Source organism: Gavia stellata, chromosome 10 (assembly GCF_030936135.1).
Source record: "Gavia stellata isolate bGavSte3 chromosome 10, bGavSte3.hap2, whole genome shotgun sequence".
In the NCBI taxonomy this organism is placed as follows: Eukaryota; Metazoa; Chordata; class Aves; order Gaviiformes; family Gaviidae; genus Gavia; species Gavia stellata.
The window spans coordinates 25,659,386-25,684,442 of NC_082603.1; the positions used below are offsets into that span (position 1 = coordinate 25,659,386).

At 41.6% G+C, this 25,057-nt stretch overlaps 1 protein-coding gene across 2 annotated transcripts; it reads left to right on the forward strand.

The window, feature by feature from the left end:
- The first annotated feature begins 1,003 nt into the window (after window positions 1-1,003).
- Window positions 1,004-24,888, forward strand: AKR1A1 (aldo-keto reductase family 1 member A1). Of its 2 annotated transcripts, none has more exons than XM_059822332.1 (9): window positions 1,004-1,007; window positions 4,772-4,867; window positions 10,758-10,877; window positions 12,555-12,706; window positions 15,437-15,632; window positions 16,225-16,424; window positions 17,470-17,542; window positions 19,011-19,097; window positions 22,793-24,888. In XM_059822332.1, the coding sequence occupies exons 2-9, from the start codon at window positions 4,778-4,780 to the stop codon at window positions 22,856-22,858; spliced, it is 984 nt and encodes a 327-aa protein (XP_059678315.1). In that variant the 5' UTR covers window positions 1,004-1,007; window positions 4,772-4,777; the 3' UTR covers window positions 22,859-24,888. The 2 variants fall into 2 exon arrangements, with proteins under 2 accessions (XP_059678315.1, XP_059678314.1); XM_059822331.1 differs by lacking the exon at window positions 1,004-1,007 and adding an exon at window positions 3,460-3,485.
- Window positions 24,889-25,057: the final 169 nt, after the last annotated feature.

Here is a 25,057-nt window from a genome sequence, read left to right on the forward strand (position 1 = left end):
ACAGCCTCTTCAAAGCCCTGTTGGAGATATAGAGATATATATATAAAAATATGTCACCTTATTTCTGATCTAATCTTACCGTTTTTAGATTCTGAATGTTTATGGATTACTTATAAAAATGGAAGCATGGAGTGAAAGTCGAACGGTTATAATTTTCTTTATTTGTGTTTAAGATTACGTGTACAGTCCCGTAAATCTAGGTGTAGTCTTTCAGTTACAGGCCAAAGTCTGCTCCTGTTGAAGGCTGTATCTTTGACTACAACAGCAAGACCGTACCTGCCCAGAAGTAAGCACTCGGCTAAAATCAGTCTGCTTTAATCTTACTTCCACTCTTCTTGCACAAATAAGGAAATGCATTCTTGTGCACCTGCAACAAAAGCAGCCCTAGTCCCCCGAGAAGTGCCACTTCTTTCTCCTTAGGCTCCTTTTAGCGCAAAAGCCGAAGCGAAACAAGGATAACTGGCCTTGCACTTTCCCTGGATTCCTGTTATCCAGGGCTCCAAATAAAACTGGGGAAGTTCTGTCCTCCTGCCAGTAAAAACACCTTCACGAGGCCAAGGCAAATAGCAGACGAGGAGACTGTTACATCAATGCATACGCTTCACGTAGCCTTTATCCGTCAGGTTTGCAATTTGCAGCTTCCTGCCCTTAAGCCCCGGGCTGTACACGGAGAGCCCGGGCGGCCCGAATTTCCTGATGGGAACCGAACCGAGAGGGGAAGGAAGAGGAACGGGGCAAACCCGACGGATAACCCGCAGCAGGCCGGTGCGCCGGGCGCCGCCGCTCCGCAGCGCGCTATGGCAGCCGGGGCACCCGCGAGGTGCCAACAACGTGCCGGGAGGGAACACCTGCAGAAGCCTCAGCGTTGCCTCACGGAGGCTCCGCACAGCGCGTGAAAACCAGTGCGGCGCGTTCCCGGAAGCGGAAGCGCCGGGCCGGGGCGGGCGGCGCTATAAGCGGGCGGCGGCGCTATACGCGGGCGGTTCGGCGGCGGTGGCGGCGCGCGGGTGAGTGCGGCAGCGGGCAGCGCGGGGCTGGCGGCCCCATCGCCTCCCGCCGCGGGGCGGGGCGGGCCCGGCCCTCCCTGGGCCGCCCCGATAAGGGGGAGGTGGGCGCGCTGCTGCGCCGAGCGCCTCCGGGGGAGGGTGAGCCCCAACCCCGTCTGTGGGGCGAAAGCGATTCAGTGGCAGGGACTTCCCTATTTTCCATCGGTGCCTGTTCGCATATGTGTACACATTAATTCAGTGCGTGTTCACGTGTGTTTAACTGGTGGAAGACTCCGTGCTTCGGGTGAAAACCGAGTTGTAGCTGTGGGTCGAGGCACAGGTCTGGTTTACACTTCCCTGCTTGCTAGTGCATCCTCCTGGATGGCTTCCATCCATCCCGGCCGCTCGCGTTGCCTTTGAATTACTCTGAGCACACTCTTTTATGCAAACGAGGCAATAGGAGAGGTGAGTATTGTTAAGCCAAAACCACATCTTACTTGTCCACAATTAGTTTGCTTCTATGTTTATTTTTGTCTTTGCGCTTCTAAAAGGAGGCTTCCAGCTTTTTAATGAAGCGAATAATGATGGCCAGCAGATACTGTAATTCCCTTACATCCCCTTGTTAGGGGAAGAATCTGAGTGGAAAGCATTAATTAGTGTGTTTTCTTCCAGTGTTTCTAATTCTGGCATGTTTCCATTCTTCCAGAGGCTGTAGTTCTGCTCTCTCTGCGATGTTAATATACAACAGCGTTGCATGAAGCAAGATGGTTCTTAGAAAATGTGCTGATGCTAGTTATTGATTAAACGTGTACCTTGTCTTCTGGGCTGAAGTGTTGCATTTAAGATGATTGTGTAACGTTGTGTGAAGTGTATGGTTGTGTCACATTTGTGTTATAGGCCAATGTCAATCAAAAAGCCCTAAGTCTTTAGTTGCGTGCATGGTGGAAGAACATACCTTTATTTAGACAACTAAATTCAGGTAAAAAGCACCTACATGCATGTAGCTGACTACAAAATTGCTACGCAAATTCAGAATGGAAGAGAACACTGTTATCGCTGTCATTCTTCCTTCTCTGACTCCCTACCCCAAAAAATAGATGTACACCCACAGTTTGGTTCACCAATGATTGCCTTCAGCACTAGCACCTGGACTTAATACATCTCAGTGCAAATTCAGAGCCTTTAGTTCGTGTTTAACTGCTGTTTTGCACCAGGAGGTGCTGGTCTGTTACAATCCCCTTTCTTAAAAGGTACTCGGAGTCTGTAAAGTATCATCTCAAATGCTCTTAGCTAGAGCTAACCCTATAAAGAAGGAGGGTAGTGTTGATAATCTTACATCCCTTCAGGTGCAGGGCACTCTGGGTTGTGCAGCATTGAACAGACCTCTGATTCACATGCAGCACGTTGTGCAGACCCTGCCCATAGAAAAGGTTACTCCGTTTCAGTAACTTCAGCTGTTAGGGATTCTCTTACACAAAAACAGCTCTATTCATCCTTCCTACTGTCAAACAGAAAGGATGCTCTCAAGAGAACTTCCTGCTTTTTTAGATAAAGGCAAGGACACGTAGGTGGTGCAATCACAGGTACCAAGTGGGAGCTGCCTGCAGACTCCCCTGTTACAACTAGCTGCTGAGCTTATCCTGCAGCCGTGGTTGTCCGTCCCACGGCACGGGCCTGAAGGCCACGCTGGGCATGAAGCACAGCACAAGACAAGCCTGGACCTACTCAGGTTACCTGTTACATGGATCACCAGCTCTTTGCTGTACAATGGCCTTCAGGTCAGGATCACTCCAACTATTCTGTTATGTCTCTCTGTAAAACAAGTGTGCTGTTTGGTGTCTGCCATAAATCTACAAAAATATGGCTTGAGAAGCTAAGCAAGGAATTGAAAACAAACTTTTTGCGTTAACGCATTCATCAGCTGGAACTTAATTATCTGAGGAAAATGATAACAACATGGAGAAGGCAGAGTTATTTTGGGATAGTATGCTGTGTGAATGCTCTGCTTTGAAAACATCCATTCCTCCTACATAGTCAGCCATTCAACTTTTTATGCTTCCACTCTTGTTTTTTTTTAAACAAATAAGATTAATGAGTTTGGGCACAGCTGAATTTGGGAGGTAACTTCCTCAGCTTCTGCTGAAATCAGCTAGCCAGCTTTGGCGCTCATCCTGAATGCAGTTTCTTTTTAACAGTTTAACCAAAAACGTAGATTGTGAGGATGTTGGGACACACTGTGAAACCTTCTTTTTTGATAAAAAGCTTTGCCACTGTGAGCAGATAGCTGTTCGCAGCAGCTATAAAGCCAGCAACAGGTAATTGAAGATCCTGCTGGACCTTTGTTCTCTTGAATTTCACAGGGAAAATGCTTGCATATCACAGTGCTACGCATGAGAGAGAAGCCCAGGCTCAAACTGACAACTGACTTTGTATCATTTTTTTCATTCTCCCTTCAGTAACAGAAGAACGCTACTCCTCTGTGAATTTGTGCTAAATCAGGTGTGTGACGCTTTCCATAATAGCAATATTAGTTAACTGCATTCTGTTTGTATTTGAAATGCATCATGCAAGAATTGAGCTCTTAGTCTTGAATTTCCGTCAGAGTCCACATGCAGATTTTGGCAGTATGGGAAGAAGGAACCTTTCAGGTCTTTAAAAGGTAGTGTCCCTTTCTGAATAAGCAGGAAGACAAAGTTATTTTGGGATTCAAAACACATAAATGTGTAAGGTCCTACTGCATTTTAGATCACTTTGCACACAGCTATTTCAAGTTCTATGTCAAATGATTTAAAAAAAAAATTATATATGCACCAGTTTTATTATGTGATCTGTATACTGAGGTGTTGTTTCCTAGTGTCCACCTTTGAAAGTGCCTCCATTTTGTCCTCTCTGCTAGCCCTGACTTCACATCAGAGAGGGGTTTTTAGTGTTTAAAAAAGAAAAAGTAGTCTTCTCGTTTGGTAGCATTTGCCTGTTGCAGGTATATAACAATTCAGAAACAATTAGGCTTGTTGCCAAGGGAGCCAAAATGTTTCTGGTTTTCTTCACAATGCCAGACAGCCTTGATAATGAGCTGTAGTTCGGCTCCGAGTTGGTGAAAATGGGGATTGAAGGGTGGCAAAGCACATAAAAAGATGGGACTAATCCTTCAGCAGTGATGTTCTTCGGAGCATTATTTTTTGTTTTTCTGGACTATGCCTTTACCATTGATTCCTAATCAAAACCCTGCCTTTACAGGTCTTCAAACCTTAACCTGCACCAGCTGATTCTGACAAAATGTCTTTTTCCCCCACTGCAGCAGTAATGAGAGCTTGGTTCCTGAGCCAGCTGGTAGTGAGTAGGTAAAAGAGAAAGACGTAGTGCAGAAGTTCTATGGAATTACTGTACGCTAAGGGCAGACAAACATCTCTTCCTCCCTTCTGCCTCATCAATGCTTACTGCTGATTTAAAAAAAAAGTCATGTTTTCACCTGAGCTTCTCTATTAATTGTATGTTATTGCAGGATGCTTCTTTTTGTACTTCTCAGCTCTGAGAAATCTTAAACCTGTGCATTGTAAAGGAGAAAAGGGAATAAGAGGGAAGAGGAGAAAAAGGGCTCCTTTTCTAGTCTCCCCAGAGTAGCTAGTCATCTCCTTTATACCAGTAAAAACTGTAAAGAACCTGCTTCATCTTTATTCTAGCATCGTGAGGACCTCTATGATTTTATTCGTTTTTGCACAGAAAAGGTAAATTGTTGTAACTTACTGAATTGCTGCAAAACTCTGTTTGTTCTTGTTCTTCTTCAGGCAAAAATGTCTGCAGCATGCAACTTCGTTGCACTCCACACTGGGCAGAAGATGCCTCTCATAGGACTGGGAACTTGGAAGAGTGAACGTGGCCAAGTAAGCAGAGAACAATACAAAATTGTGCTCCCAACTAGTATTTTGTGTGCCTTTTTTGAAGATCCTAGATCCGAGGCCTGGATCCTTCGCCTGAATGGTTTTAGTCTTAGGTCTACTAAAGTCAGTGGAAGGTATGTATGTATATACAGTGGTGCTCTGGGAGATGAATCCAGAAAGAGACAAACGAGTGGGAAAAAATGCTGTAGCTGTAACCTGGTGCCTGACTCTTCCACTGGTAAATCCTCAGGCTGCCAGTTTGACCAGACATCCCTCTGGCTTGGGCTGATGACTCACCTGGAAGCAGCATCTTGGGAGGCAAGAACTCCAGTTGTTCTTGTAACAAGTCCTGGTCCAGCAGTCAGCCTCTGTTAAGCAGAAAAACAAAGAACTTGCTTGGGTTCGTCCTGCTTTTAGACTAAGATGACTAATGCGTCATTGGGCATTCACTCTGTTTCTACGTGCGATGAATTGGCAAACACCACACTTGGAAACAGTTCTGTGTGTTACTGCGAACTGTGGGAATGTTTGCACGCTATGGACTGTGCATCCTATTGTACTACTTCTCCTCCTCGTCTGTCTTTTCCTTTCTGTTTCATTTAGTTGGAAGATAAATTCTTGGGGGAAGAGTGCACATACTTGCTGTGAAAGGCAATTTCCATTGCTTGGTGGAATTCTTAGCTGGTATAGTTGTTTAAAATGCCTTTTGGATTATGTGTACCATTGTGTCTGCGCAGTAAATGTATATCTTGCTGCTAGTCTTGTGTTAGCTTCATGATGGTTTTTGGAGTACGTCGGATGACATTGTGCTTGTGGTGGAGAGGGGAAGTTAAAACCCTTCTCAAGATGATGTGCTATCCTCTCTTTCCAGCTAGAGGAAAAGGTGGGAAACGAGCTATAAAAATTAAATTTATTCAGAGCCATTTTATTGTTGGGCTTCCTGTCTGTTGGGAATAGAAGCTATGCTAATGTGGAAGCTGAGTTGGTGTAGGAGCTCGGTCAACCTCTTAAATGAGGACAAGGGTGAATGTTCAGCTCTATCACTTAAAACATCAATTGATAGCTGAATTAAGTTTATTAACATGCAGGAATGGATGAATTTCTGTGCACCCAAAGCAGTTAAACGTGCATTGTCTAAAACAAAACAAGTGCCTGAGACTAAACAAACAAAATATGAATGCATTGTTTATTTTGTGCACTAACTGTTCTGAGGAAAGTGCGATCTTATTAAAGAACCAGGAAAGATCCTGCTTGTGCATAATTTTAAACTAATTCAGATGGATTTTGCCGTAGTAAGCAGCGCTTCTAGCAGCTGAACCCCACACAGGATCCAGCCATCTTCTCTGGGGTCCCATGGAAGTTATTGGGAATCACTTCTTTGGAATATCTACCATCTTCAAAGACTTATTCCTAGAATGTATTAAAGGCAAATCTAGAAAGTGCAGTGAAAATGGCCAGAGTTACAGAAGTTGCTTTTATTCCTAAGGAATAAATAAATTCCTGTTTATCACTCAGCAATTTGTCAGAGCGTCCAAATGATTTACCCTTAAAAGGACATGATGATGTAGTTCAGGGAGAATAACTGTAATTATGAATTAAAGACTAAGGGCCAAAAACCTAGAGAAGCAGAAGAATTACCATTGATTATATTTAATCTAGCTGTTTCCCAAGCTATTTATTGAGAGCTCTTTTGTGCAAGGGCTGCATTAGAAGCAAGAGTGGAAGTGGATGGCTTTTAAATTGTTTCCGGTAAATATTTTGCATATTGTAATTCTTTTCCTTGCCAAGCTGCTTTTCAGTCTTGACCTTACTCTTTTGAGTAATTTCTTTATTATTGCTGTTACTGTTCCTGATCCTAAGTAAGCCTTGACCTTGTAGCCAGATCTTAGCAGTTCAGTACAACGGTGTCATTGCAGTCCTCGTTTCCTAGGTGGTAAGAATAGGGGGAGAAAATTATTGAATCTAAATCCACGTTGGAAGACTGTAGGATTTTATAGGATTTAGATCCTAGAAAACAATAGGATGTTTTCTGTCTTACATGATCAAATGCTAGAAGAGAAATTTGTTTTACATGTTACCATAGGAACATGATGGAGGGCTATTGAATGGAAGGGAACACAGTACAGAAGCTTATGAACTGGCAGCATGAATGAGTTCAAAGAGAAGTCTGTTCAGACAGGAGCGTCAAGAATATCGGCAGCATGGCATTTTCAATATTGGAGCTTGATTATCTGTAATCCTTTAATGCTTTGTTCTCTTCTCTCAAGCGGGCCATGCTTTCAACCTGGAGGATTGATCCCCACCTGATGAACAGTCTAACCTGCCGTGGCAGAGGCTGGCTCTGTGGGGAAGAGACGTGGAGCTGAGGGAAGTTGCATTTTTCTGTGCAGAGCTTCAGGAAAGCTGAAGAGGAAATGTGTACTTTACAAAACCAGTCAGACTGGGGACTGGGTGTCTTGTGACAGGATTGCAGCTATGGAGGAGACTGTTTAGTTCTTGTAAAGTTTGTTAGACAATCTAGAGAATCCTTGTTAGATGCACAAAAATTCACTACTACTGGTATATATTAAGGGAGGAACCTGAATTCCACATCTGAAGGATAGCAGGCAAAACTCTATTTTAGGGAATGTCAGCTCTAAGTTGGCTTTAGTTATGTGGTGGGCTGAGTTCCTTTTCAGCAAACTGTAGTACAGTATGTACAAACTGTGATACAGCAACACTTATGTCCTGGTCATACTGCATCTGAATGTCATGTGGACTCATGATCTGTTTTTTTCCTGTTTCCCGTCAGCAAAGGTACTTGGACTGCTAAAATGTGACAACTTTGCAGGAAGCAGGGGAGCCCGTCAGAGCCTTTTCTTTCCAAGTATTATTGGCTGGAACTGTTAGAGTGAAAGCCTCTTCGCAATGGCTTGGGGCTGTGCAGAAGCGGTTCCCGAGTCACTTGAACTCTGTGTTGCTTTGAAGTATAAAGATGGCTTGTTAGTTTTTCACCTTGGGATGGGCAAATCGAAGAACTGGAAATCTAGTAGTGGATATTATCATGAATTGGGACTTACAGATTCTGTGTCTGAATCTGCCAGTGATTGTTAGCAGTATCATGTTCCTCCATCTTCAAAACAGGGTGAATGGGAAGGCCACGTCCCTGGCTAGGATGTATAAATGGGTGTAGTTCCTAGGACTCCGCTGTACAGTGAAGGACAGTAAGGCTTCAGCTGCAATACTGTGTCTGTTTTGGGGCAAACCAGTTCAAGAAAAGCATGAACCAGCTGACGAGACAGCAACAGCAGTGATGCAAGGTTTGGGAAAGGTGGGTTGTGATGAAAGATGAAGTGCCTACAGTTACCTGATCAAGAGAAGTTAGAGGAGGCATGCTGGTGCTTTCCAAATCTGCAAAAAGCCCTCACAAAGGGGAAGCTACGGATTTTGTGTCTGTGAGGAATAGGATGCAGCATCAGGGCCATCTTGGTTAGACATCTAAAAGGCTTTGAACATTAGGATATCTAAGCATTGGAATAGACTGCCCGTCACTTACAAGAAGGGTTTTGATAAATGTGAGTAGGAGTGGTTTAGACTTAGTTGGCCCTGCTGTGGGGCACGCGGGTAGACTAGATGATGTCTCAAGATGCTTTCAGACCTACTTTCTGTAGTTACATGATGTGTAACTTAAGTTACACACTTAAGCGGTGTGACTCAACTTACCTAATGCAAAATGAACTCAGTAATTGCTCCTTCCATAGCAGTATTGAGAGGCTAAACTAAAGAACGTATGGAAAGTTTGAGGGATCCTTTGGCCATTGTTACTTCACAACACCAAATATCCAGAGGCATATGGATCTCCAACTGCTTCTGTTGTCCTTTTTTTTTTTTTTCTCTGCCTCCCAGGAAATGCATGTACCTGTCTGAACATAATCTCAAAACCACAAAAATTTCTGTTAAAGTACTCTTCTTAAATTTACATCTATCTGTTATTAGGGGTTTTTCCCCTCCAGAAATTTCTTTTTTGCACATTTTCTCTTGATTGTTTGCCTTTTGCGTTGAACAAGAACTCTCAGTTTACACTGGAATGTCTTAGTAGGCTGAGAGTAGTTTAGACAAATACAGATTCTGCCCAAATCCAGACCTTATGTACATGACTAGTCCCAGTTTTTCAGTGCTAGAAATTTATTAAAACATACTGATACAGAAATACAGCCTCCTGTTTTTCACTTTGCAGAGACATGTTTGGAGTGCCTTATCCCGAGTTTTCTGTGAGTGGTGCTTATTTTCATTTTATGGCCAATGTTGTGCCTGTTTGGATTTAAAAAAAACTTATTATGCTGATAGAAGAAACGGGGGATTGGTGCTGACAAAGAACACCGCCGTTTTTCCTTTCCTTTCTGCTTCAGCTCCACAACTCTCACCTTTTCGGAGGGTGGATATTGAGTCTGAAAAGCCTTTACTATGTCCCAAGTGATTTCAGAATTACCACGACCTCGACTTTGTGGTGACCTTCTGAGGAATGTCTTTGTCAAAGTGAAACAAGGGCTGTAAATACCATCCTGCTAGAGGAAGGAAGAACTTCCTTCACTGCAGTAATAGAAGTGCTTTGTCATTCTGCCTAAGGAAAACTGGTCTACATTCCAGTTTTCCTCTCCAAATGCCAAAGAATGTAGTCAGAATAACCTGTGTATGCCTTTACTGCAGTTCTTGACAAGAAAAACAAATGAAATCCACCAGTAGAAGAGAGATCTTTTTCACATTTGATTCCCCCTTCTTTTTCTGTAGCATCTGAAAGTAGTATTATACATGTCTTTAACTGGTGCTAATAATTTTGTCAGCTTTTAAAATTGAAAATGCTGGTACTTTTCATTAAGTTGGAAGAAATCAATCGCTCTCTGGCCTTTGTGGACACATTTTTTTAATCTCTTGACAAGAGACATGTAATCTCTATAAATACATTAGGGCCCTGTTGCATCAAGCCTTATACACAGAGTAATTTACGATCTCCCACAGTCTTGAGAGACAAGTCCATGAAGAGTAGTGTATAGAAATCCCTGTACAGATGAGATGCACTCTTGCTGTAGCGCTTCAGATAGATACATGTAAAAGAGAACATGTGCTTACTGTCCACTGGAAGTTAAATGCAATTAATTTTACTTAATACTCATCAACCTAATGGGAGATGATGACGACACTGAAATATGTAGTGATTCTTGGCTCTTGCAAGGGTCGCGTTGCTGTTGGCAGCATCTTCATTGTCGGCAAAGTGGAAGGCAAAACGCAAAGTTGCAAGCATCATCAGGAGATCCCCTGAAGGCCATGGGTTAAAATTCAGCAGTATAGTGACTTTCATTGTTGTGCAATCGGAGAGAATGAGACGTGAAGGAGAAGCGTGCCATAAAATAGCGTTATCTTAGAAATTAAGTGTTAGCAGTTGAACCAAACCCAAACTCTGGCAATTCTGGAATTAGAAACCAGGCTATTCCTTTACTGGGAGAGAGGAGATATCTTCCAGGCTTGACTGATACTGATCGATTGGTCTGTTAGTTCCAGAAAGTTTGTCTTCCTAAGCCATGATTTATTTGAAAACTGTTTCTTAAAGCTCATTTTATACTTAAGAAGAGTGTGACAACTGTAGTTAAGAAGGAATCCCTATTCTGTCTGGTGAGTTCTTGCATGCTTGGCCTGTGTGCATGGTCTGTTTTCTTGTTACTCTTGGGGTGCTGGCTAGCAATTCCCTCTTCGCTCCTACAGGCTGTGCCACAGAGGACCGTATCCTACTCTGTTTGAGTCTCATGACCTTATGTAGATCTGTGCTTTGGGGGTGTTCCTCACTAAGGCCCTATTTTTTTTCTTCCAGTCATATGTCCCTTTTCTCTTATTGCATTGGATAATCTGTTTCTGATTACAGGTGAAAGAAGCAGTGAAGTATGCCCTAAGTGTGGGTTATCGCCACATCGATTGCGCAGCAGCTTACAGCAATGAAGCAGAGATCGGTGAGGCTTTCCAGGAATGCCTTGGTCCCAACAAGGTAAAAACACAAGAACCACCATGCTGACTGTATGTTGTATCAAAATTTACAACTGTGACCTGAAAGGAGACTGCAAAGTTAACATTTGTGGCTTTTCCTCCTGGGCTATCCCAGCTGTTTGTTATTAATCAGAAACAGGCATGAAAGGGGGCTTTCTGTCCTCTCTAACCATCCTGGCTGTCAGGAGGAGAAAAGATTGTCAGGAATATTTGCATGGAAACTATAGAAAATGCCTTTTTTAACACCACCCCACCCCCCAGCGTCCCAATCTGTGTGTTCAAAAAATTGGAGGTTCCCAGAATCACTAGTTAAAATGGAAAATACTTGCCATGATTTATATGAAAAGTATGAAAAGTTACTCTAGTTTGCCAGTCTAGAATAGCATACAATGGTGGGTAGCCACAGCAAATTTGGTGACTGTGGGTTTTTTGGTTATAGATCAAATATGAGTGAGTAAATACTTTTTTTTTAAACAGTGATTGCATTTGAACGCTTGGTAACTATGACTCTAGGGCCTGCAATAAGAGTCCATGGCCTAAATATAAAGTAATGTGACAGGCATTCCTATAGATGACCTGACCGTGGAATCTTAAATTCATCTCCTTGCTCTTGTTGGCCCAAGGGGGCAGAAGGATTAGTTGTACAGCCTCAGAGCTCCTGGAAAGAAAGTTCTTACATTCCTGCTTTCCTGCTGCTTTTGCCTTGGCTTTAGGGCAATCTCTTTTGTTATGTGATTAGCTTGAGAGGGGCTGTTTTCAGCTTGCCCCAGGGATTCCTTCCTACTGGATATGGTAACTAATACAGGGAAGCATAGAACGCTCTTATTCAGTTCCTATTAGCTAACTAAATTAAAACTAGAATTTTTAGAACATCTTTCTCTTTGAGTACAAGTCATATGTGAAACACACAAATAACTGAATGGTTGAAGGAGAGAAACTAAGCAATTAATCACTCCCCCTTCTACAAAGTATAGACTTGAGTGAAACTTGGTCCTACGTAAGTCAGTGAGAAGTGCTCTCTGGTGTTTTGTGCATCAGCTTGCCAAATATGATCTCCCTTTTGTGTTTTGTAGTTAACCAGCTTTCCATTTGTTTCATTTCTGTGTCTTACCCTTCCAATACAGTGCACAGGGCACTCAGTTCTTAGTGTGTTCCTCTCAGAACTTAGAAACTCAAGTGCAGATGTTTGGGGAAACTTCTTCTGTTTATTTTCCCACACTCTTTCCATGAGAAGCATTCTTGGTTTATAACATGTGATCAGTATAGTAAGTTAGCTGGTTGTGCCTAGAATATGTGAATTGTTAACTAGATATTACAAAATTCACATTTGAATAAACAGAGTAACCTTTCTTTTGGCCACATATGCTTAGTAGTGGCTTTAACCCTTGAATTGGAAAGTTTGGAGAAGAGTGTGTGTGGAGGGGATCGTTTTGTTTTTCAAAACTTCTAATAAATTGTTAAGTATTTGGTATGCTTTAGGACTTGTCAATGTAAGTGTGTATTTCTCTTGCTCTTCTCCATCCAGTATGTCTTTGAAAGGTTTAATTTGTAGGTTCCAAGTGTTAACTTTTTTGTTACACTTAAATTGTTCTACTTGTTTTAAAGCTAGCTGGGGAATTGCTACAATTCCCTTTCTGAACTTCTTCCAGTAAATTATGCTCTCCTCCCTTTCTTAAAGGTTATTAAAAGGGAGGACCTGTTTGTAACATCAAAGCTCTGGAATACCAAGCACCACCCAGAAGATGTAGAGCCAGCGCTAAGGAAAACACTTGGAGATTTGAAACTGAATTACCTGGACCTGTACCTCATGCATTGGCCTCATGCCTTTGAGTAAGTTCTACCTGGGAAGAGCACAGAAAACAGAAACCCCAGTTTTACATAAGTGGCTGGTGTTAAGTCCTGAGGAGCTTCTTTCTGGGCTGTGAATTTTTTCCTGTGTATACTGCCTGCAAGATGTTTTTCAGTGTGGCTAATAGCGTAGTCTTATGGACTGTCATATAGAAACTCTTTTCTACCCATAACCTGTACACTTGCTCATATTTGTTCCATTCATTTGCAGAAACAATTGCTCAAATTCCATTCTTCTTTCTATTTCAGTTGGGTGAGAATTTGTTTACTGTTAGATTTGTAGCATGTCTGTAAACATAGAGTGGAGGAGACAAAATTTCTGCTTTTGTGTGGTAGTATTGTAAATAGAAAAGGGATAACTGTTCTCATTATTTAGCAATGATGAGGCTGGAAAAATGGCTATTAAGTCTTCATTTAAAATCTTTAAGAATCTACTTAAATTTTTTAATAGGTAATGAAATTAGGATCACTAAACTTCTGACAGTTTGGCATGGGTGCTAAAGTTAGGTAGCTGAAAGTAGTCTAACTGGGAAAAAGTAATAAATCTTTTTGGGACAGGTTTCTATATTGAAGCTTGCCATCTTATACTAGCTGAAAAGTTGACTTGCTGTGGGGTAAAATATTTGCTGAGTTTAAAATATATTAGAAGTTTAAAATAGTCTATAGCCTTCATCTGGGTATTGGGGAAGTGTGGCAGCTCTTCTTGGTTCTGCCATTGACCTACATGGTAACCTTGAGGAAATGCCAAAGCTGCCTTGTGCCTTACTTTTACTTATCTGTAAAATGAGAATTAAGTGCTTTGTAAAGAAGACAACACTTTTCAGTAATAGTTATTAACTGTACTGGAGTGGCCAAGCACATGCAGTATCATGGTGGTATCTCTATGAGGAAGAAATGAAAATGACTTCTTATGACACTTTAATTGCAGTAATTCTACAATTTGAAGAAATACGAGATGAGAAAGTTTTCTGGGTAAGTGCTAAATGCACTTACCCTACAACCCCATCAGAGGCAGAGTTCCTTGCTTTATTTTCTTGTAGATGTAGAAGCAGTCCCCCCACTACAATCAGAAAAAAGGCAGGTGGGGAATAAATCTCCTGACCAGATGTTTGCATGGACACTTCACTCAACAGGGGAAACCCTGTCACGTTAAGGGGCTTCTGTCTGTTCTGCAAATTTGAGAACTTTTTTTTTTCCCCTTCTAGTCATATGAATTGAATTTTATAAAGCATACAACACTAATGATAAGAGGAAAGACACTCAAACTATAAATATATTCCTCAGCATAACAGAATGAGGAAGTGTTTTCAACCAGAGCTGGTTTGGAGGAAGAACTTCTGTTAAAAATTCCCCCTGTTGTGAAACAGGTTTGTTTTCCAGTTGTTTGAAAAAAACCCCATTAAACATTGCTTTGATAATAATACATAACACAAATAATGATGTATATTTAGGTATTACTAATAATTAAATTTGCTTGATGTTGTGGAAACAGTTGACAAAACTGACATTCTAATAAAGCAGTTTCATGTTTTCTCATTGGAAACTGTTCACTCTCCAGTTTTCCATTAGCTCTACTTCAACTGCTTTAATGTGTGGTTATCTATAATGCCTGTTGTATTGGGAAGCTGAGCAAACGAATGTTATTTACACAGAAATTAAAATACACTTCCAGATGAAAATCACAGTGCCTTTAGGACTTGAAAATTAATCTCTCGCTTAATATACTATTCTTGACATATGAGGCTGCTTTTCTGAGTGGGGAGCTCATGAGGTTTTTGGAGTTATTTTTGGTTCTAGATTTATCAATGTGAACAAGAATGATCTCCCCTTGTCCCCAGCTGCTGCCATTTCTCACACCATTCACTGCTAAGCTAGAGCTATGTAAGACAGTCTCAGAGATCTGAGCTAGCAGAGTCCTGCAGTGGTTATGAAGCAGTGCTCTTCCAGTGGGTTTGCCAGCACCCCTCCATGCATGGACTCACCAGAGACCCTTTGGCAGTGTGGTGGTGTCACCTGGCATAACCAGGTTCTTTGTGCCTGTTTTTTGGTTTGTTTTGGTGTTTTTTTGTTTGGGGGGGTGTTGTTTTTTTAAATTTTATTTTATTTTTAAATGAGTTGGTAGGACTAACTGGAAACACACCCAACCTGCAATCAACATGTACATGTTAAGACCTCTGTGAGAATCTGTGCTTGTATTGAGTGCTGACATTGCTACAGAATCCAGAGGGAGTGGGAAACCAGCGTACTTTGAATACAGTCTCTCCTAGATACTTCTTAACCAAGATCCCTTTGGTAGCAGCTCCAGACAGACTATGAAGAATATCAGTCCTCCCTCAAAAACAAATTGAAAAACCAAAGCTGCCCTCTTGAGTTGCTGCTCTCTAAATCAGTTGTTTTGCTAGGATCAAAGTATGCAAAGAGCTGCTGCTGTGTATACAGTGGCTTATCAGTTTTGTGTAGTCACTACTGTATAGGTAAGTAGTTCAAAGTACTGTATAACAAGTTTACATAGGAAAGACTGTATGTGAAATAATTTCTTCTAGGTTAAGTCAGCATAATGGAATTCAACAGGCAAATCAGCTCAATTTGTACTGTCCTCCAAACTATGTATAAGCTTTTGAGAATACTTTGAGGAAATTTTCTTCTAGTGAAGAACTAACATAGTATAAATAATGTGGTGTATGTACTTATACTTTACCTTTGGTGCTATAGACGAGGGGACAATCTCTTCCCAAAGAATCCTGATAACACGATGCGTTATGATTACACTGATTACAAGGATACCTGGAAGGCTATGGAGAAGCTGGTGGAAAAAGGTCTCGTGAAAGCCATTGGGCTGTCAAACTTCAACAGTCGTCAGATTGATGATGTACTAAGTGTGGCTACTGTCAAACCAGCTGTGCTTCAGGTAAGGTGAATAACGGAGAGGACAAATACCTTTCCTATGTGTCCTTAAGAGTGAAGAATTTGCAAGCCAATGCTATGTGTTTAGCACAAGGGGTGTAGTTTCTTACATACAGGGAATAATATAGCCACCTCTGCAGGAGTAAGGACACAGAGGTGGTCTTTTCAGGCAGATCAATTTGTTGGGGAGGAGGCCTATATCCATATTCTGTGGCCATTTATGCCTGCTTAGTTGAACAGGCCTGTGGAAGAGTTCATCTTCACTGTAAGGAACAATTTAGTCTATGAGAGAAAGACTGGGGGGAGTAACTGGAATACATTCTGTAGAGAGCTTCCTTGCTTGTTGGATAATCTGTTTGGTACATGGGGAAAATCCAGCACTCTAAACTTAGGCAATCTATTCTCCTTTTCCTGTAAACTTAGCCTACCAGACACTTTTTCGTTCTTTCATTAAAGCTTATCCTCATAAGGTTTTGCAGAATCTGGAATGACCTCCTGTGATATGTTTGATTCTGCTGTGCTTTTGACTTCCTGTTTGCTTAGAGTTTTGTGTTGTTATCTATTCTCTAGCCACTCATTGTGGGTCATTTTAACAGGTAGAATGCCATCCTTACCTAGCTCAGAACGAGCTGATAGCTCACTGCCAGAAACAAGGACTGGTTGTCACTGCCTACAGTCCCCTTGGTTCTCCAGATCGCATGTGGAAACACCCAGATGAGCCTGTGCTTCTAGAAGAACCTGGGATCAAAAAACTGGCAGAAAAGTACAGCAAGTCACCTGCACAGATCATTCTCAGGTACAGAGCAATTGTCAGAGAGGGTGGCATTTGGGATGTGGCCTTAAACAAAGCAAAATGTGCAAGCTGGAAGGAATCTAGTTGCAGTGTATGTTCTTCCACATCGGTGGGGAGTTAAGGTCACAGGGAGTGCCAAAAGCAAACCCTATTTGGGGCTTGTTTTACAGAGGTGGTAGAGTTGGTCCTGCCTTAGAGCAGGTGGATGGACTAAACCAGAGGGGTCTATTCAGGGCCTGGATCCATGCCTGGGACAGTTCACTACCTTTTTTGCTGTGGAATAGCAGTAGGACAATTCAGGCAGCGGTGTACCACATTTGACTGCTGCCTACTGAATTTGCCCGTGGCCAGTTGCTTGAACCCTTGAGCATTTGCTACTGCATTCAGATGGGCTCCCAGGAAGAGGGGCTGAGGAAGGGACCTTCCTTCTTCGCACTGAAGAACCATTTGCTGTTTTGTTTTTATATAGCAAAAGCCAGCTACTGGATACTGGGAAACAAGGTGATTGAGTGATATCCAGAATGTGATCAGCACCTTGTAAAGTAAAATTGGATTTCTATCCTCATTTTCTGTCTGGCTCTGTATCTATCAGTGTCACTAGTACAGTCTTGGGCAGCAGCAAGTTACCCTGCCAGCTGAACATGTTCAAGACTTGGTGCTCAAGCCACTAGACAGGCACTCGAGGGACCTGGGTTTTCTTCTAGTTTCTCAGTAGTTGTCATGTTAGAACTTGTGGAAAATGCTTGAGTACCTTTTTTCTAACTGTTTCTTGGGTTTCTAGCTTAAAGCACCTGAAACTTGCTTGCTTGTTCAAAGGCATGAGCATCTTCCCCTCATTGATTAGTCCAGTGGCTCCTGTCTTCCTTGAGCTTGTACATGCTAGGTCCTAATACAATACAGTGCTATGTCAGCCCTCTTCTGGATATTTTTATTTCATACAGAAATGTAAGTGGCATCTCAGCTGCCACAGATTATTTCTCAACCAAAATAAATATCAGGGTTCTTGACCTGCACGCATAGAAGACTTCTCTCCTCCCTCTCTTAATAGATGGCAAGTGCAGCGTAAAGTGGTTGCCATTCCCAAGAGCGTCACTCCTGCTCGCATTCAGCAGAATCTCCAGGTAAGTTTAAATGGAGGAAAGGAGTTTCAGCAATGCCCTTTCATGTGAGTAATACACTGTCCTACTACTTGCAGAACAGCAAGCTGAGGCACTTGGTTCATAGTGGTTCGTCAGTGTATGCGCATGCTTAGAAGGGAGGGTAAAGATTTTTGGAAAACAAACTTGGTATGTCTTAAGCAACTAAGTGTCTATGCGCGCATGTGTGCATATGTGCACATGCACAGTCTCGTTCTCAAAAGGTAAAGAATGTCCTTGGTAGAAGTCTAAATGAAAAATCTTTACTGAAATCTATCTGAGATATATTTATTGAACAAGGGAGACTTCTAATGATGTTTAATGGTTCTTATTTATGAATAACGGCTGTTCTACCCTGTAAGTCAGGGCTGGTGACTATTTCTGCAGCAAACTGCTATTCTAATGATGATGAAGGAATAGAATTAGTGTGATTCACTTCTGCTCTGAAGTAGACAGTTTGCTTTAGAAATTATTTGAAAACTCTGACTTCCAATAATTTGGAGGGAAGTGTCTGAATCGCCTCCTGTGATCTTTTTTCAGCCATTAATCATACAGATTGGCTGGTTACATACTTGTTTTTAAGTTAAGACTTGTTTCTGTAACTGTTACTCCCATTAAACCAACTTCTGCCATGTAGTTTGCTGCTAGAAATGTCAAGAAGTTTGAGTAAACACTGCAGTTACTCAAGGTTTAGATCTGCATGGGAACAGAATATTGACTGAGTAGGCAACACTTGGAGGAACAGTCCCACGGCTTTCTGTCTTTGTGGAAGAGTGCTATGCAGTATCAGTGTAAGAGCTGGCAGGTGTATGAACACCTCAGGCTTTAAGCCTTTGTTCTGGTGTTTGTTATAAAATGGGTTTAGTTGCAACTTCATATTTATGAACAGAAGACAAACTAATACTGTCTGAAGCCAAGATTTTTCCAGATACATAAATTCTGTTGGTCAGAGTTGCATGGAAATTCCCTCTATTTGAGGCTCAGACTTACCAAAGTTGCAGCTTCTGAAGGTGTTTGAAATATTACAGGTTGCATTATGTTTAATTTACTTGGCTTTTAACACTAGGATCTCACATCTTTAATATAGGATGTAGGTTTTCTTTTTGAAAGTACAAAAGAAATATTATGTAACTACAGCTTAATAAATTATTCCAGTATTGTGTGTGTGCCTCAATTACAACTGTGTTGTTGCACTGTCATCTGAAATTAAACACTGAAATGGTCAGCAATGTCTCGGCTCACTGCTGCTGTTCCATTCTGTTCTGGATGATGGAGAAATGGAACTTTTCTGCCTTTAAGTCAGCTCTATTGCTTGTGGATCTCTGGAGAAATTCACAGTACAAGGGGATGGTTGTGACTTGCAAAGGAAACAAAACCAAGCGGCAAAACTCAACATCAATTAAACATGAAAAATCTATAGTTCTTGAATAAAGCCTCTTGCTTTTGTTCTCAGGTGTTTGATTTCAGCCTCACGGAAGAGGAGATGAGCCACATTGGAAACCTGAATAAAAACTGGCGTTACATTGTGCCAATGATTACGGTAAATTTCTTACGTTTCTAATGGTTTTGATCGTGTGCATGTGACCACAACTTGGGCTTTCTGCGGTTTTCTTTCTTTTACTGTCCCTGTCAGAACTACTTACTGAATAAGAGCACTACATCTTTTTAGGGTGTCTAAAATGAAAGACTTTTTCAAAAGCTTCGTACAAAAAAGGTAGCTTTTTGAAAACTTCTCTCCTCTGTTTTGGCCACTGATGGCTCCCTCGTTCTCATTACTGACCTGTCCACGGGCCTTTAGCCTCCTGCTGATTTGTTCTTCTCATGTACAGGCAGGCTAAGGTCCATGTCATTCCTCCAGAAGTACCCCTTGTTCCAGTTGTCCCTGTCTACTTATACCATAAATCTCTAAGATCAGTGAAGACTCAGGGTGTTATTAGTTCTCCACATCCATTGTGAAAGTCACATGAGGGAATTTGTCCACTCCCCTCCACTGGATAATCCCCCCTTTCAGCATCTGTTGTAATGACCTTCCTAAGTTTGGCTTTAGGCTGTGTTATTTTTCTTCTCAAATCCATTAGCCACAGCATTTTTTAGCATCAGTAGTTTACTCTGTCATATGAAACCTTACCTCACGTGCTATCAGGTGCCAGTCTGTTTTTAGAGGAACCAATGCCTTATAAGTGTTGATGGCTTCTTAGTCTGTCTTTTCTTATATTAAAGGAACTAACCTTGTCCCTTTCCCCTTACTGAAAAAAAAAAAAGCAATTTCAATGTCTCCTGTCTTTATAGTGTTCCTCGTTTCTTATTGTCCTGCTTCTGACTATGCAGCAGAGAGCTGTTGCCATTCGCTGTTGTGTCACCAACCAACATATGGCAACTGTGCTATAGTGCGTCTGAAGTGATTTATCCCTTCTCTATCGTACAGTACACTCCATAGATACAGTAGGTCTCTCTGCAAATTTGGAGGCTGTCAAGCATACCCTTGCTTCTCCAGCAGTTTGTCTGCCTGTAAATTATTCTTCAATAGTCAGTGGCTACTGGCTATAGGAATTCTCTGGGGAAAGCTTTTCTCCAGGACTTATCACTGAGTTTTTTTGAGTACTTGAGAGCATATCATTGACTATTCTGAGTTAGAAAAGAGAAGTTGTGAATGTGTGGTGAACGACTGTCTCATATCAAGGGTAGATACTTGTTACAGCTTTTGCTGTTTTGTCATGCTGGGGCTTACGAGAACTTCAAGGCCATGCTTTTAACTGTATGGTTGCTTCAGTATGTGTGCGTAAATATAAACCCCCGCATCCCTGCAGGATTATCTTTGTGCTTATGGGTCAGGAGTCTGTACACCAAACTGCGAGCTTAGCTGCTGATCTGTGTGAATGTGGTGGTAGTGAAGCACACCTGCTGCTGACACGACAGTATGTTTCTTTCAAGTGTTTTGCTACTCACGCTGCAAACAGAGTTGTTTTGTTAGTGAAACTGCAAAATATGTTAGAATGTAGCCTGGCTTGGATGAGCCAGGGATAATTCATGTGCCTTTGTTACCTGGGAGACCTGATCAGATCACAGTGATTCACAAAGGAGAGATGAAATGCAGTTCAAAGTGCTAGCCCAGCCAACTAGAAAAAGGGTGAATGTGATGCAGCTGGGCTTCAAAGGTATTGCCATATTGTCAGATAACAAGAAAGGAAGAAGCAACATGAGGAGAATTAAAACACGACTCTGTAGCTGTAAGATCTCTAGCGGAACCTTTTGTCTCCTGCCCATCCCTTCTGGGCTTATCAGAATTTTCATCAACTGTGAATTAAAATTCCTGTCTAACCTTTCATGCCTATCTCTTTTATGAATCTAACTTAACAGTGTCTGGATTTCAAAGTGTGATACGGCAGTGATATCAGAGCTCCTATCATAACTGACGAGACAGTTTTTCCTTGCTTTACTTTGTCGACATATAACAAGTCCTTATAGTTGTGCCACTCTTCTCCACACTGTGTTTTGTTTAAAGCCTGAGGAGAGGCTGTTACATCGCATGTAGACAATTTAAGTTGCTTTATACTTAACAGTTCATTATCTGGACAGAGGTTGGAAATTACCTTGCACCAGCCTGAAATCCAAACTTCCGGAAACACATAACTGTCCAAGGAATATACTTAAGCCAAACTTCAATGGCTAGCAAGCCAGGAGAGGAGGAGTGATGGTGTTGTACACATGGTGATCTGTCTATTTTGGATAGTTAGTTCCCGTTGATCTGCAGTGTGTTCGCTGCTGATTTTACCCCCCCCCTTCTCTCAAATTCCTGGGGTAGACTGGAATCAGCTATGTGAAACATTGCTTCTGGCAGCTGCTGTCTTGGCATGCCGCGATGAAGAATGCTTACCTGAAGAGCTGTTCTGTGTAGTGAAATATGCAGGGGAAAGAAACTGGGGGGAAAAAAATGAGGAATATGAATTCTAGGGACATAGGGAAGTTCTTGGCTCTCAAGAGAATGTGAGGAAACCTGAAGATACTGTGATACTTTTGTCCACAGTTTTAAGGATTGTCTTCAGTTGCAGCTTCATTTCAGCTTTATTTTATTTTAATCTGAGCATCAGTCAGATATTAAACCTTAACACCTTAGTTTTCTGCTCTGTAGTGCCCCCAAGTGACTACTTTCACAGTTCAGTAGTCACTGTAAACAATTTGTTACTAGGGGTTCCAGTTGTTGCTTTGAAATGCATGTTTTATACTGAAAACTAATAAAGGGACTTGCTAGTGGATGCTTGAAGTCCCTGTGATTCCCTCTGCCCCGTAACATTTTGAGTGATCTCTAACATCACATTTATATGTAAAAAAAAAAATGAAATTTATATGTATAAAAAAAATCAATTATTTCTGTAACATAACCTTTATTCAGTCATTAGTCGCTTAATATACGTTTTAGCTGAATGATGCTAGTCTTTCACCCAGGGAGGTGTGTCTCTTTGCCGATGCTACACCTAAATTTCCCCAAATGTTGCAGATGAGGAGCAAGGTTTTACCTCAGCTCCTCAGAAGTTGGGGGTGTTGCAATGGACTTAGTGCATCTCGAAATGCAACATCTGCATCTGAATGTTTAGAGGTGGGATGTAGGAACTGAGACTTCTGCATGGCCACATCTGCTTTTGGGCCAGCCTGAGCCTCTGCTTCATTATCTGTGAGTATCAGTTTCAGTAGTCCCATGTCACAGCTGGGGAAGCTGGCCTTCCAGGGAAATGTTCTTAAACAAAAAGTGCTATGAAGGAGTTCAGTGACACTATTAATGCTTTAGTATATGACCCTGAACAAGTTATTCAATGTGTTTCATCTCATCCATCTGTACAATCGGCAGCCCGGCAACTCTCTATCATGGAAACATGGGCAAATCTCCGACTCCATAATAAGGTGTTTTGAAGTGTGCGTGTTACAACACTTACTCGATAATGGCTGCAAGGCAAAAGGCTTTTAACTAATCTTAATCTAATTCTTCAAGCCTCAGCAGCTTGAAAGACGCTTGCTCTAGGCTACAGAAATCTATCCTTTTTTCTAATTATTTTTTTTATTTTTCTTTCAAGAAGTGCTAAGAGGACTCAGGGGTAGAGGGAACAGCTCTGGTTTAAGCTGAAGAAGATACTCCCAGATGTTTGGGATATGAAGGTTTAAAATCTAAACCATGCAGAGTTTGAAACTGAGAGCAAGAATGGATTTTTATCTTTCACTTGAATCTGTCTGTTTACTTCGCAGGTGAATGGAAAGCTAGTAGCAAGAGACGCTGGACACCCCCATTACCCCTTCAATGACCCCTATTAACTACTAGAAAGTAAGGCATTAGTATAACATGCTCCTCTGCACACTCTTCCACAAAGTAATTGTTGCCAAAATTTGTCAAAAAACCTGTCCAAATAAAACCTTCCTTCCTGATTAGGTTTACTGAAAATGTACTGCTTCTAATTGACCTCCTTTCTGGAGATACTGTAGCTTCCATGTCGAAGTTTGTGGATTCATTACAATGACTGCAAGCTTGCTCCTGGAAACGTCAAATCTTTCGGGGATTAGACAAGGAGTGGGGGAGCCTAAATCAAGTTCCAAACACCTTGTTATCAGGTTAGGGCAATACTTTGGGATTACTGCCTGTGAAACAGTTTTGAAAGCTTTCGTTACTACCATGAGGGGAAAAAAGGGGGAAAGGCATGAAAGCATTTTAAGAGTAAACCACTGCTCAGCCATCAACTTTATTCCCTGTATAAAAATATTAATAAAGACATCAAAGTGAAATGTGCTACAGTTGCACTATGTCCATAAACCACTCATTAAAACCCAAGTAACCAGCCATGCCCAGTGCTTTTTATCCCCTTCAGAGTACTTGTGGGACTTAGAAATCTCTCTTCTCTATTTTCTTTTTCTTGTAATTTACCTGTAGATTTGAGGAGAATAAATGCATACCCTGGAGCAGGCCTTCAGGGCAATCCTCTCATTTGCTTGTCACCTGGATAGGTTTCAGCTCTGACAATAGTTCTGATCGTCCTATCACAAAAGCCTCAAGAACTTTTTAGCAAGTCTTGTAGAAAAACATTCTGCTTTTCCCCTAAAGTTCCCAGTGTCTCTTTACCAAAGATGTCTAGTTGGAGTTCTGGAAGGTCACAAAATTAGTTCCTGACTATACAGTAAGAGCAAAGACCTGTCAGAGGGCCCCTTCCATTTTAATGTTGCATTTTTGACTGCTGCCTGGGTTGATGCTTGGGAGAGCTGGTCCTGTCCCCTGTTCTACCGCTGACCTGCTGGTAACTCTGGGCAAGTCATTTGCCTTTCCTGTGCCTCTGGTTTCCCACTTGCCATGTCTCTGTGTTACTCCCTGGCAGGGACTAATTTACTGAGTGCTGATACACCATTGAGCAGGACTGGAACTGTAGCTCTAACAAAGGCTTTATTTTGTTTCAGTCTCTTAATGAATTGCCTCGCCATCTGAGTACAAAGGACATGAGGTGCTAGTACCTAGCAGTGTTCCACTGGTGATACCTTCTGTGGCCTTAGCAATGTTAACACTTTATTTTGGTTTTCTCTACCCATAGAATAGGATTAATACTAATTTGCTGTGGTGCAGACAGCGTAGCAAGGCCGTTTCCAAAGGCGCCTCAGATTTAAAACAAAGGAACTCTTTCAGATCTGTTGATGCCATTCAGAGACAGTCATAGGCACAACTCCTTGTTTGCTGCTGGATAAAGAAAGCTTAAGCAACTGTAAGTGAGATAAAGAACCCTTATTTCTTATTTTTCTCATAGCAATAACAAACATATAATTAGAAAAATAATCCTCTGTATTCAAATAGTTCAAAAATTGAAGAATTAGGTTCTTCTGGTTTTGATAACCTCATTTATAGTGGGCCTATAGTAAAACTATATATTCATCTCAAGCATAACGCCTCCTCAAGTATTTCCTGCCCTGGGCCTCACCGCATGCAGCTGAACTGGAACAAACCTGTTTATCACTTTTTGTAATCCTTATGTAAAATTTAAAGAATTTCTGTTCCTCAGTAAAGTGTTTCCTAATTCCTGCTGAATTTACCTCAGTGGAGAAAGCCATTACAGCTCAGTTAGGATTCTTTACTAGACTGGACGTTTTCTGCTAAGGGAGATGAAATCCCTGTTGGTTTTTTACTATTCTAATCAAACATGCATGACTTTGAATACTGTTGTTACTGCAAATCAGTAGGGAGGCAATTTTACTTTGAAGGCTCTATGCAGAATATTAACAGCAGTCATCCTGCCAAGAAAAGTGGCTTTTGTTGCATGTATTTCCACTTGTGTGTTTGCATGTCTTAAATAAATACTGTACTCAGTGTGCGACCGTGAGCTTTTTTTCCCCCCTCTAATGTCAGGGCCGCAGTTAACTTTTTCTAGTTACTTCTCTAATCAAGAAAAAGTAAGCAGGCAGAGAGAATTCCCAAGAAAAGCGGATTAATTCTGTATCTCTATTAAGCCTGCGATTCCCAGCTCTGGTACTGCATGGAAT